General features: G+C 32.3%; 2 protein-coding genes across 2 annotated transcripts in view; one reads left to right on the forward strand and one right to left on the reverse strand.

The window, feature by feature from the left end:
- LOC126734913 (protein madd-4) overlaps positions 1–12941 on the reverse strand; it is a 531919-nt gene that overhangs the window by 424644 nt on the left and 94334 nt on the right. The window lies entirely within an intron of this gene.
- Positions 49–4679, forward strand: LOC126734897 (uncharacterized). Its single transcript, XM_050438729.1, has 5 exons — positions 49–1852; positions 1947–2199; positions 2265–3001; positions 3519–3735; positions 3909–4679. The coding sequence occupies exons 3-5, from the start codon at positions 2825–2827 to the stop codon at positions 4403–4405; spliced, it is 891 nt and encodes a 296-aa protein (XP_050294686.1). The 5' UTR covers positions 49–1852; positions 1947–2199; positions 2265–2824; the 3' UTR covers positions 4406–4679.

Here is a 12941-nt window from a genome sequence, read left to right on the forward strand (position 1 = left end):
CCAGGTAAGTGAATTCCTCTTTAACTTTTTGAAGTGAATTGAATTAAATTTGAATTTTCCCTCAATTTCTCTAAGACAGTTGAATTCTTCTTTCAATTTTGCCAATCAATTAAATGTAATAAATATTTGACAAACTCGTATAATCAAGTGCCCCTTTTAAAAAAAAAATCGTTGCATGAACAATTTAGTTTAATCTGGATAATTCCACAAATAAGCATTCTCTTGATTTTGTTGATTTATTACCTGAGACTTTAGAGGAGGGGTATCAAGTACATGCATGTAAACAAATACTTTTCTATCAAGGTTTTGCCAAGTTAAATCATGATCTTTTAATATATAAAGTAAATAAAGCAAATGTTTATCTTTATAAATGTTGTAGACACCAGAAGGTATCGGAGGTTTCACATTTGGCGTCGCATTACTAAATGGTATACAGGGTGATTTTCAACCAATGCGCATAAACTTGGGAAATGGTAGATGAAGATCAATAATGAGTAATAATGAGAAAAAAATGTAGTAAAATATTTTTGGTTTCCGAAATAAAGTTAAACAAATGTCAACAGAACGTGTATCAGACGAACTTATTTTGTTTATTAATAACTGATAGAAAAGTCATAGTTTGGAATTTCTTGTTTGGAATCTTCAGCAGTACTTAGTTTGTTGGTCGTTATTTTCACACGCACAAAATAAAAGCGTCAAATGTAATGGCGCACATTTTTACATACGAAGAACTTGTCGACATGGTTTTGGTTTACGGAGAAACGCATCAGAATGCAATAGCAGCAGCTGATCTGTATGCCTAAAGAGTTCCCCGAAGATATCACTTGAGACGTGGGGCTTTCTTACGTGTTATTCAGCGGGGTAGAGAAACACAGCGGCCGCGGCCTGGACAAGATGGAGGAGCTATGAGACCTAGGCACATTCTAAATCTGGAGGAGGATATTTTAGAAGTTATCGAAGAATAACCTGGAATTAGCACTAGGACAATTGCAGCGCGATTTGAAATATAGCAATCTAAAAGTTGGTAAATTTTAAGGCACGAGTTGCTGTACCCGTTTTATGTTGTTACATCACCAGCAGTTAAGCCCAAACTTTACCATGAACATTCTAGTTACGGATGAGGCATATTTTTTCGCGCAATGGAATTTTCAACTTTCATAACACTCATTACTGGACTTTGGAAACGTTTTTCTGTAATTCTGTATGTATGGGCTGGAATTCTGAACGGGATGCTCATCGGACCTTTTATTCTGGAAAATCGTTTGACTGGTGCTCGGTATTTAGAATTTTTGCGCAACAATTTACCAGTGCTCCTTGAAAATGTGAATCTCAACGTTAGGCAGAACATGTGGTTTCTTCATGATGGTGCTCCACCACATTTTTCACCACCAGTGTGACAACATTTAGATCGTATGTTTCCCGGACGCGTATTCACCGACCATCTAGTGTTAATACCGTAATGAGGATTCATCGAGGCTGATTGGTCAAATTTAATTTGAGATGACGTATATGACGTATGTCGATACTTAAAACTCTTAAACTCGAACTCGTGTTTCGTGTTCGTGGTTCGTCTTTCGTTTGTTCGGCGTTATAGGGTGTTGTTGTTGTTGTTGTTAAAATCTCAAAATGTATGATTTAACAAATGTAATTACGAAACTAAATGAGACGTTTTGTGTTGTGCTAGAGAAATCCGAAAAAGAATGTGCTACTTTGCAGACCAACGTTAATTCTGAAGAAGAGGTTAAAACATTTTTGTCGGTATTTAGCGACATAGCCAAAACAAACGATTAGATCGTATCATAATGTACCTTCTCCACATAGATAGGTGCATTATATTATTTCTTGTCTATGGGTAGGTGCTTGACAGCATACGAATTAATTTGGCTTTTTGTATTTTTTTAATGATTTTTTTATACGAATTCCTTACCTTACTAATATCCTTTTAGAATGGTGTTTCACAAAGCTTGGTTATGTCATCACAGTTGTAAACATAAGTCCATCCACCAGAAAACAGAGAGAAATACTGGATATAGCGCTGCATTGGATATTAAAATCAAATTAAATACTGTTAATACTCGCCGCAGTGATAAATATTTGGCTAGATCTCCACCAGTATGTGTAGTTGTGAGATTAAAAAATAAGCACAACCACAATATTCATACAAGTAGTGCTTTAAGATTACTTAGGGTATCAAAAGAGGTATGTGTGGCAGTCAAATAGCTATACCTACTTAGGTTAATTTTATTTGATATTTAATTTTTTAGACCATTTCTATATTTGAAAGTTACTTTGTTAGTGGCCTGTCGGCATCTGAGGCTATTTCAATGCACGAAAGTAAATTGCTTCTAGAAGAAAAAGATTATACAGTATTAGCCGACTCATCTGTTAACCCAACGCATCGACAGGTTCAAACACTTCACGATAATTGGAGAAATAACAATTTTGGGTCATATATGGATCCTTTTGAGAAATTAAAAGAAAAATTGCCAGAGTATAACAAAGAAGAAGTTATTGTTTCGTTTAAAGAAGAGCCTCCATGATGTGTTCTCAGCCACTGGAATTATGCAAAGAGCGCAAATGTTACATACATCTCAAGAAATTATATTTTGTGATTCGTTTGCAAGCTGTGATACAAGGCAATCTACAATAACTATTATGATGGCACCTACCAAAGCAGGAGCAGTACCCATCGCCATCTTGATTCATGAAAGTCAAATGGAAACATCCTACACTAGTGCATTTTCTTTCATGAAATCCACATATCCTACATGCTTCGGAGGCATAATACTGTAATTTTAACTTAATATTATTTTTTTAGTCACCTATGTTGTTTATGACTGATGATGGAACAGCTGAAAAAAATTCACTGAAAACTGTCTGGCCTTCTTTACAACAGTTGTTATGCCATTTCCATGTAGGTCAAGCTGAATGGCGATGGTTACATTCAAACACCAAAATACCAAAGGATAAAAAGCAAGAATTAATGCTAATGTTCAAGAAGGTAAATATTGTTTAAAAGTTCACTACTTGATTCACTACATTTTTACCAATACCTCTTCGAATACCCCTAAAAAATACAAACTTATATACCTTTCTTAACAGTAGCATAAAACTTATGTAGGTACCTATGCAAAATTTTAGCCAATGTATGTTTAGTATTTATAAAAGTGAGGTAGGTAAAAAACTAAAGCGACAAACAAACAAGTCGTAAGACTTCTTGGGATTTTTTATTTGACACTTTAAATAATTAAGGTCAAAAGTCAAATAAGAAAACCCTAAGATTTCTCAGGATTTTGTTTGTTTGATGCTTTAGCTTTTCACTTCACTTTTATAAAAATTAAACATTTAAATTGGCTGAAGTTTTGCGTAAGCTGGCTATAAAACGTGTTAATTTAAATAAGAGTTAAAAACTCTCTAGATATGCAAACGTTTTTTTATTATTGCTAAAAAGGTAGTTTAAGTTTGTACTTCTTTGGAATATCGGTAAAAGTGCTAAAAATAATTATTACTTGGTGTAGGTCATGTACACAACTGAACACGAAGAGTTAACTGAAACTGTCAACAACATTCAATCATTGCATGGAAACTACCCTGAATTTGTCAGTCATTTTGACAAATTTTACGTTCGATGGACACTGTTTGCAAGAAAAGGAAAATTGACTCAAAATAATTGTTTGTACAAAGTGCCAAGTGCGAAAGATTTAAATTGTAGTCATATAGTAGATCCTAAATTAGGTATTTGTGAATGTCATTTTAGTGCACAAGGTCGTTTTTGTAAACATCAGGCTTTTGTGTATAATTGTTTTCAATGTAGTTTGCCGAATTTGCTTTTAGTGTCTGCTAATGAAAGATATAATTTAGGACAATTAGCATGGGAGAAAAATGTCCAGAACTTTCATTCTTTTTAGGTTTAAGCGAGGACATCCCTAATAACAGCGACGGCTCTTCCATCTCATCCAGTAACCGCAATCGAATAAATATAAACCAAAGTCAAATTTTGGAGTGTGGAGAAAAAATGGCAAAACCGAGTGAAGTTTCATCTGAATATTATGAACAAATTTGTAGTGAGGTTGTAAAATTCATACCATTTCTACAGAACTTGCCATTGCATTTGAAAAAGAAGTTAAACCTTTGTATAGCAAAAATACACACCCAAGAACAGTTTAACAGTTTTGTTGCTACTGCGCTAGCTCAGGTGTCTCGGAATTTCAAAGGTGGTGCAGCTATTCGCGTTCAACTAACTTCTATTGCACGAAGAAGAAATGGAGTCACCAAGGGCTCAAAAAGAATAGCTGCTGGACGCCTTCCAACAAAATTTAAGTCTAACAGAGTTAAAAAAAGGCCAAGAAATTTACATAAAAACATTATGGCAAATTTACCCAGTGCCAAATCTCATGGTAGATAACTAATCAATAAATTGGTAGCTGCTAACCTTTTTGTGTATTGATATTATCTAATTTTTCTAATATGAAAATAAGATTGTTAACTAAACCCAATGTTACGTTCTGTGTTGTTATGTATCTTTGGAATGTGCCAGAGTTATCCACTTTATTTTCAATGCATGAAATAAAAAAGTTCGATAATATAACAACTTTATTTTATTTATTATTTTTATACAGTTTTTTACAAGTTTAACAAAATAAATCATTTATTTACTGACAGAAGGATCTTTCACTCGCTTTACAACGTAACATTCTTGATCATTGTCAAACTCAAAATTTCATTCTTCATAATAAGTTGTTAAAAAACCATAATCAATCAAACATTATATTTTTTTTAAAAATTCACAATATCTACATCTTTACATCAGAAATACGGATCACGAGCAGAAAAAAGTAGTACGTAGTGTTACAGTTTTTTTTATGAATGATTAAATTTATCTAGTTATAGTTGAAATTAAATTGAGTAATGCAATCTTATGCCCACAAAATCATAAAGATTGAGAGAAATAATTATTTAAATGTACAACCCTTAAAATAAAACTCAGACTATTCAATTTGTAAATGTTTATTGATTATAATAAGAAAAAAATAAAAGAAACAAAATGTGATTCCCATAAAACCCAATAAGACAGAACACTTCTCGTCACATTAACACAGGTACACATACAAATAGTTAATCATGTAATGGGCACAAACACTTTATACGGCACTAAATTGTTTTATTTATAGTTTTTTTGTTTTTTTAATTGACATTTTTCACAAAAATTAGTCCAAAATACTTAAAATTCAACTATAAAAAACTTAAATTAGATGTTCACTCCAAAATTCATTTGAATGAAAACAGCAAACAAAAAAAAACTGTTATACCTACCTAATCGATACTCAAATCTTGACCAATCAGCGTCGATGAATCCTTATTACGGTCTTAACACTAGATGGTCGGTGAATACACTTCCCGGACGATGGATAGGCCGTGATGGTCCAGTTGGGTGGCCTTCTCGCTCGCCTGACCTTAATCCATTAGACTTTTATTTGTGGGGTCATATGGAAACAATGGTGTACCTATGTAAACGAAGTTGATACTAAGCAAGAGCTACGACATCGCATAAACGTTGCCAGTGACGCAATTCGCCTACAGCCTGGTTTGGCCCGTGCATGTACGTCTTCATGGATTCGACGGGCTCAAGTCTGTATCGAAAATAATGGAAACAACTTCGAACAGTTGCTTTAAATTAGTTTAAATTAAACACGTTAAAAAATACACGTTTTTTATTAAAAAAATATGGATATCTCCAAAACTAAAACTAAAACTAACATTTCCCAAGTTTATGCGCTTAGGTTGAAAATCACCCTGTATTCTGTAATCATTACTATTACTTGCTACCGTCAGATTTTGAAACTTTCCGCATACATAGAGATCTGATTTTAAAATATTTTCGTCTTAGATACTCCTGTCCTGTATTAATATTAAGCCTTAATCTTCAGAAAATTGAACTATGCATAGCGAATGGTTAATCCAATTAAGTCAAGATAAACAATAACTCTTCTTATTCCAAGGAACTAAATAGCTCTCTCAGTACCACTAACAGGGCTTCATTCATCACCTCCTGATAGTTCACTTCTTTTTCGATTTAAAGATATTTATTTACTCGTATCGTAGAAAGTGAGACACTTATTTAATCAATTAATTGCTTGTTCTATTAGACTATTTTGCTTTATAAGTCCAACAATTCTTAAGATATTTTAAAATAGTCTTCAGCATTCACTGAACCAGTGTTCCACCTTCAACTTGAGGTACAAAACGTTCCAATTAATCGTTATAACAAATGTTTGTCGATATTTGGCACGAACTCCGAACAATCCTACTGACTGCACCTTTCACTTCTGCTTTGGTTTTTTCGAATTTTTTTCAAGCAATGAATTTTTTCGATCAACTGAATTATCCTTTCATTCTCCACACTTGAAAAATCGAAAAAATTTGAATTTTTCAACTTTGATATTTTCTAGATAATTGAAAAACTGTGAATTTTGTTTTGTTTTCTTCCTAGCAGTTCGATTCTTTTACGAATTCGCCCTGGAATTTCGATTCTTATTGCAGCAAATTGAGTTAATTTAGTTCCTTCAGTCAGTTGACTTTGATTTTATCCGGACATTCAAATTTCTTCCAGGCAAATTGATTCATTTCTTCCAGGAGGTCAAGGAAATTTCAACTCTTCTTCTACTTTTTCAAGATAGTTTAATTCTTCTTTGATTTTCTCCAGACAATTGAAAGAACTTGAATCCTTTTCCAATTTCTTTCAGGCAATTTTTTCTCCAAGCAATTGAAATACTGTAGATTCTCTTTCATTTTCTTCATAACGATGCAATTCTTTTTCGATTTCTTTCTGGGAATTAAATTCTAAAAATTCTTCCAGGCGATTTCAGTTTTTCTATTTCTTTCAGTCAGTGAAATTTTCCTTTGATATCTCTAGATATTTGAAAGAACTGAAATGATTTTCCAATTTTTTCCATGCAAATTGAATCCTTTTTCAATTTGTTTCAGGTAAGTGAATTCCTTTGTAATTTTTTAAAAACAGAGAAAACGTTTAAAAAACCATAGGTGCGTAAATTGTAATGAAAAATATGTATACAGCTCAACAGACAACAACCAAACGTAACCTCCATCAGACACTACAGTCTGAACCTTATATTTAATATCACTTCTGATTAAAGCTTTTAACGTCCAAGAAACGTGATTAACATTAAGACACTGGATGTAACACAATTTATACACAAAACACTATTAACATTACAATCTTTTAAATAATGTGATACACTACACTTTGCATGTACCTTAGTTCCTTTGCATTCTTTCAACATGTAACGGTTCGGACAACCCTTAAAAAAACATTCAAATTCTATATTTGTCAAATACAGGACCATATCAAGTTTTTCTTTAATAATTAAAGAATTTTTAGTGGCGGCTAAAAGTGATCAAAGAATTATAAATAAAGAAAATATTTCCCTAGATAATGAAATAAAAATCACCTTTCTAAGTTAATTACAATAAAATTTATTACAAGTCAAAATACAAAAAATGATATTTAAAGGATGAATTTTTAATGTATTTTTTCTTTATAAGTTAAAAATTACTATTTATACTATTGCTTTTATAATAAATGTTAAAAAGCCTAAAATTTTTATCTATTGCATTTTTTTGGTTCTATTGAGCGTTTTAAAAAAATCACTATCAAATTAAAATTGTAGATATATACAATTCATAAAATTTGAAAAATCTAGTCGGCTGTCATAAAGAACTTAATGCATTTTTTAATTTGTTAAAGAAAAATCAAAATTTTTAATCTTATTAGCGGTTTGTTAATTTTTCCTCTGTAACTCAAGTAGTTTTAATGGCGGCTTAACGTTGACAAAGGATCATAACTAAAAATGAAATTTCTCGATAAAATGATATAAAAATCAACCTTCTAGCTTAAAAACACTAAAAGCTATAATAAAAAAACTATGAAAAAACGTTTATGTAAACGAACTAACACGAAGAAACGATAGATACATAAATTGTAATGAAAAGCAAACTCCACTTCAAATTAAATTATAGCTTGACGAATCGCAAGTATTTTGGATTTATCTCCCAAAAAATCAATAATAAGATTTCTCTCAGGCCGTTAAATTCAGTTCAATTATTGTATGCTGATGATCTCAAACTGCTCCTTCGCATTAACTCTTCCAACGACTGTCTTACCCTTCAAAAAGATCTAGATACTCTAATCCCGTGGTCCAAATGAAAATAAACATCAATACATGTCAAGTACTTTCTACTACGTCAATAACCAATCGATCTCGATCAATCAAACAGCTCTAACTATAGGTCATTTCAAATAGGTAGAGAGTAAAAACCTTAGTAAGTGGGCAAAAGGGATACAGGATGACCCTCCAATAATGTATACCACTTCCAAAGTATGTTGTTTTCAAAAATTATTATGATGGAGTGTTTTAACTCACCATAAAGATAGGGGTCAATTTCAATCAGGGGTCATTTTTAATCTTCTCCCGAAGATGCCAATATAGTTAGCGAAACATGTGTCGAGAATAAAATAAAGAGGTTTTGGCTAGTGGTAAAGTTGTTTTGTGATTTCCGTATTTATTAGTTTAGAAAGATGGGTTACTTGCACATTCAAAAAATAAACTTAGGTATAGGATATTGAATACAGCGGTCAGGATTGATTGGATCAAACGTTTACTTGGATATTAAAATAGTTGCGGCGTACGCAGGTAATAACGGAAAATTAAATTTCCCTTCGCAAATAGTGTAATGTGAAAGCCGGAGGTTCCGACAGTAGGTCCAAATTGACACAAAGTGGCCTGTTAACAACACTTTGGGCTTGCTCAGCTTTTGATTTAATTGCAAATCGGCTTGTAAATGTTCGATGGCCCGGATAATTCTCTACGAAACTTCGCGTCTAATTAAAATTTAATGGGGGCAAACGGTTTGTATTGCCATTTAATTGTTAACTAAAGCACACGCGATCGATTTACCAATTTGGACATAAAAATTGCGCAAAGCACGCATATAATAAAGTAACTGGGAAAATATTAACAATCGTGCTATTGTCATTAATGAAAGAAAGGAATTTGTGAGGCACTTAGAATGAAGAAATTATGTGAAGTATTTTTTTTTAAATCTTAACGATTATGGCTAGCATTCCATCCAAAAATATAAAATATGTAAGAGCCAAATATAACATAATAATTAAAAAAACCACTCATTTAAATATCAAGGCAAATAAACAAAGTTCACTGATAATACCAATGCTAATAAATAATATTGATGCTACTATCGTATATGCAATGTACGAATTTGTTTGGCCAATAATAATAATTAAAACGAGTGCACTTGGACTCGATTAAAAAGAAAAAATGATATCATTAACCACATCAATCAGCCTTAATAAGTCCAAAATAAGATTTCTTAATTTAATTCATTAATACCATAGCCTCGCTCTAACGATGTTATTAATTTGTTTTTATTGTTTGTTTGACCGCGCCAGATTGCGTCTTTATGGTTAGAACTCGTTAATTCTCAATAGTTATTGTCGCCTCTATTGACAATTTAAGATCGTTTAACTGAATCGGAATATTAACTAATGGTGTGTGCACATACGATAACACCCACGTTGTTTTGCTTAGATTCGTACGATAATTACCTGAAGGTTTGCCATTATGGTTAGGGTAGATTGGCATAAAAAGGTTTTATTAAGACGATTGTACAGGTACAAAAAAATCTCGAAATTCACCTTGTAAATCTCTTTTTTTGTGCTTTGACTTGTAATTACTTTGAACGTAATTAACTTAGAAAGGTGATTTTTGTCTCATTTTTTAGAGAATTATTTTCTTTATTTATAATTCTTTGACCATCTTTAGCCGCCACCAAATATTCTTTACTTATTATCGAAAAACTAAATAAGGACTAAAATAGTATATAGTAGTTTTATACTCAAAAAAGGAAAATCACTGTTTTTCGTCCATATTATCCGATAAATATTTATAGATATAATTATATCAAATTTAAATAAACAAACTATGTTATTAGATTGGATATTAACAAAGAGACCAGCTGTTATTCATGCGTATTATTTTGGAAAACAATGATTTTTGAAAACAATTTCTTACTGGTAAGTTGTGTGGGGTGGGTGGGGGGCTAAGGGTAGGATTAATGAAAAACGTTTTTTTTTTTCACAGAAAAAAATTGCCTGAGAAAAAATGCTTTTTATGAAAATTATAGGTGATAAAAAAATTAAAATTTTTATATCTACACTTTTCTTACATAACCTTTAGGTTTTCAAGTAAAACGTGAAAAAACTTTTTTCAAAATTTAGTTCTTTAAAAAGTCCATAAGTTTTGACGAAAAACTTCTCCCTCTAAATCTCTTTTTTGGTATTTTTATATTTTGACTTGTAATAACTTTTGATATAATTAACTTAGAAAAACGATTTTTATCTTATTTTTTAGAGAATTTATTTCTTTATTTATAATTATTTGAGCATCTTTAGCCGCCATCAAAAATTATTTATTTATTAACAAAAAACTAGTTTAAATAGTAAATAGTAGTTTTATACTCAAAAAGGAGTTTTAAGTGATAAGTAGCGTCAAAGTGGGTGACTTGAAATCAGAGGGTGAAGCGAACAAATTTACGCGGTCCAACGGATATTTAAGTTATCACCTAAATGCACGAGAGCAGGCTGCATAGGCACTGCCGCGCATTTGACCTTGGTACCGTCAATGCGGGTGACTTGATAAGAATTTTGACATGTTCACCTCTCTACGAGACACAGAATAACAAATTGGTTTGCAAAAAAATATGGAAAACTTGCACATAAGTTTGGGGAATATATACATCGGAAAAAAAACTTTCAAATTTCTTTTAGTTTTCAAAAAAAAAAATAATAAACAGAAAATTTCAAGTCACCCACAATACGGGTGTCTTGAAAAACGGGATTTAAAGTCGTTTAAAATGAAAGTCACCCGCTCTGAAGGGTGTATCGAAACAAAATTAGTTAATTAAAACTAATTTCTTTGGTTGTACCAATTATAAAACATTATTTTATATGAAAAATATAAACTAAATATAGTTTAAACACTACTCTAATTTAACATTGTTTTTAAAAAATAAATTTTAGTGCTCCTTTCCTTAACTCTTCTTAACTCAGGACGCTCAAACTTCCTGATCACCTGCTCCATAGTAATATCACTAATATCTGGCTTAAGGGGAAAAACAAAGGCATCTTTGATTTTTTCAGAAGGCCTAAGAAATGAGCAATATATAAATCTTTGGTCTACTTCCATTACTTTTGACAGATATCTTTGTTGCTTTTTCTTTAGTGTAGTACACTCTAACAATATGAAGTCCCCTTCTACCAAGTTGTCTAGAGCGATTTGCGCTTTCTCGACTCTTTGTAAGTTTTCCGAGTTAAATTTTTTTTTCTTGCACTGGGTTTACAAAGCAGGGCAGCTCAATATCTTAAAGTTTCTCTGATTCCTTATTTGACAATTTATCTTCTCCTGCTCGATTATAGTTTCTTTTTCTGATTTCGAAGAGCTTGAAATCTTTTGATCTGTAACGCTTTCTCCGTTTCTTACGTTTGATTTGTTTGGCTCGGGTTTCTTTAAATCTGGATTCCTTAAAAAGAGATGTAACTGACTTTGCAACTAATGATATAACACTATTATTGGCGTCAAACTCATTGTCGTCTGGGACTTTAACAAGGACCTTTTCTCGGATAAGCGGATATAAACCTGTAGCCTCAAATCCAGATTTGATATTTTTACGATTTGATTGTCCTGTTGAGAACGCGGGAAAAATGATCTTTCTTTAACACACCTGGATTTGATATTTTCCATTTTTTTAGCCGCTGTCGCCAGGCAATCTTGATTGGTCTGACACAGGACACATCAAGGGGTTCTGTCAAATGGGTACTGTTTGCTGGTAAGAAAATGAATCTAATATTTTCTTCTTTGCATTTTTTTATTACAGCCTCTGACAGATGACTTGCTAGATTGTCCCCAATGATAGCTTTTGAGCCATCTAGACGTCTAGAAAAAGGAACAATGTTCTTAAAGAATCAATCCTCAAACAAACTTTGATCGAACCACCCAGACTTGCTGCGGTTGTAAATACAACCTTCAGGGCCACTTTGAATCCAAGTGGATCACAAATATTCAGATTTGTAGACAACGTATTGAAGTAACAAAAGTCCAGCCGCTATTACAGAGAACATGACTGAGTGGGCAGACTTGGTGGAATCACAAACCTTCTCTGCGTGCTTCATAGTTCTTCGTATAACAATTTTAGGCGTTCCGGGATCATCAACAAAATTTGTTTCGTCATAGTTTATTAAATTCTCTGATGGTACGTCTTTGAAAGAAACTTCCAATTTATCAAAATATTCATATAAAACTTTTCTTGATACACCTGCCCTAGATCTTTTTATATTTTCAGCCAAACGAACCTTTAATTTATGCCTTGTAAGAAAGTCCGTACACCAATCTTTTCCAGGCATGTTATTAGAAAACTTGGTCACCTGTTTGCCGGCTCGATCCAAGCAGTTTTTAACTAATAATTTTATATCCTCTTTCTCATATGGATCGCCCCATTCTGTCGGCGTAACAACAGCTGCTACAATGGCATTTTCTTCTCTTTTACTTAAAACAGGTTGTCCTTCAAACTTTTTCGGGTGTTAATTCTTAATCTTTCTCCATAGAATCACCAAACGAATGTTATATATTTGAGAAGCCTTGCAATAGGACATCTTATCTCTAATTGCGGCTATAGCACTTTCTAGGATGTCATTTGTATAATTTTCATATCGCCGTCCGCCAATTTTCTTCTAATATTTCTGTGGCATGATTTTTCAAGTCACCCTAAAAATATAACCAGAAGTTGTGAAAGTGTGAAACAATTTTTATTAGATACTTTGATTTATAGCTACGGCACACTAATTCAGA

The sequence above is a fragment of the Anthonomus grandis genome, chromosome 4, assembly GCF_022605725.1.
Source record: "Anthonomus grandis grandis chromosome 4, icAntGran1.3, whole genome shotgun sequence".
In the NCBI taxonomy this organism is placed as follows: domain Eukaryota; kingdom Metazoa; phylum Arthropoda; class Insecta; order Coleoptera; family Curculionidae; genus Anthonomus; species Anthonomus grandis.

Coding starts and splice junctions, on each gene's coding strand:
- LOC126734897 (XM_050438729.1), top strand. CDS start 2,825: ATGTTGTTTATGACTGATGATGGAACAGCTGAAAAAAATTCACTGAAA. Junction 3,002..3,518: donor TAATGCTAATGTTCAAGAAG/GTAAATATTGTT, acceptor TACTTGGTGTAG/GTCATGTACACAACTGAACA. Junction 3,736..3,908: donor TATAGTAGATCCTAAATTAG/GTATTTGTGAAT, acceptor CATTCTTTTTAG/GTTTAAGCGAGGACATCCCT.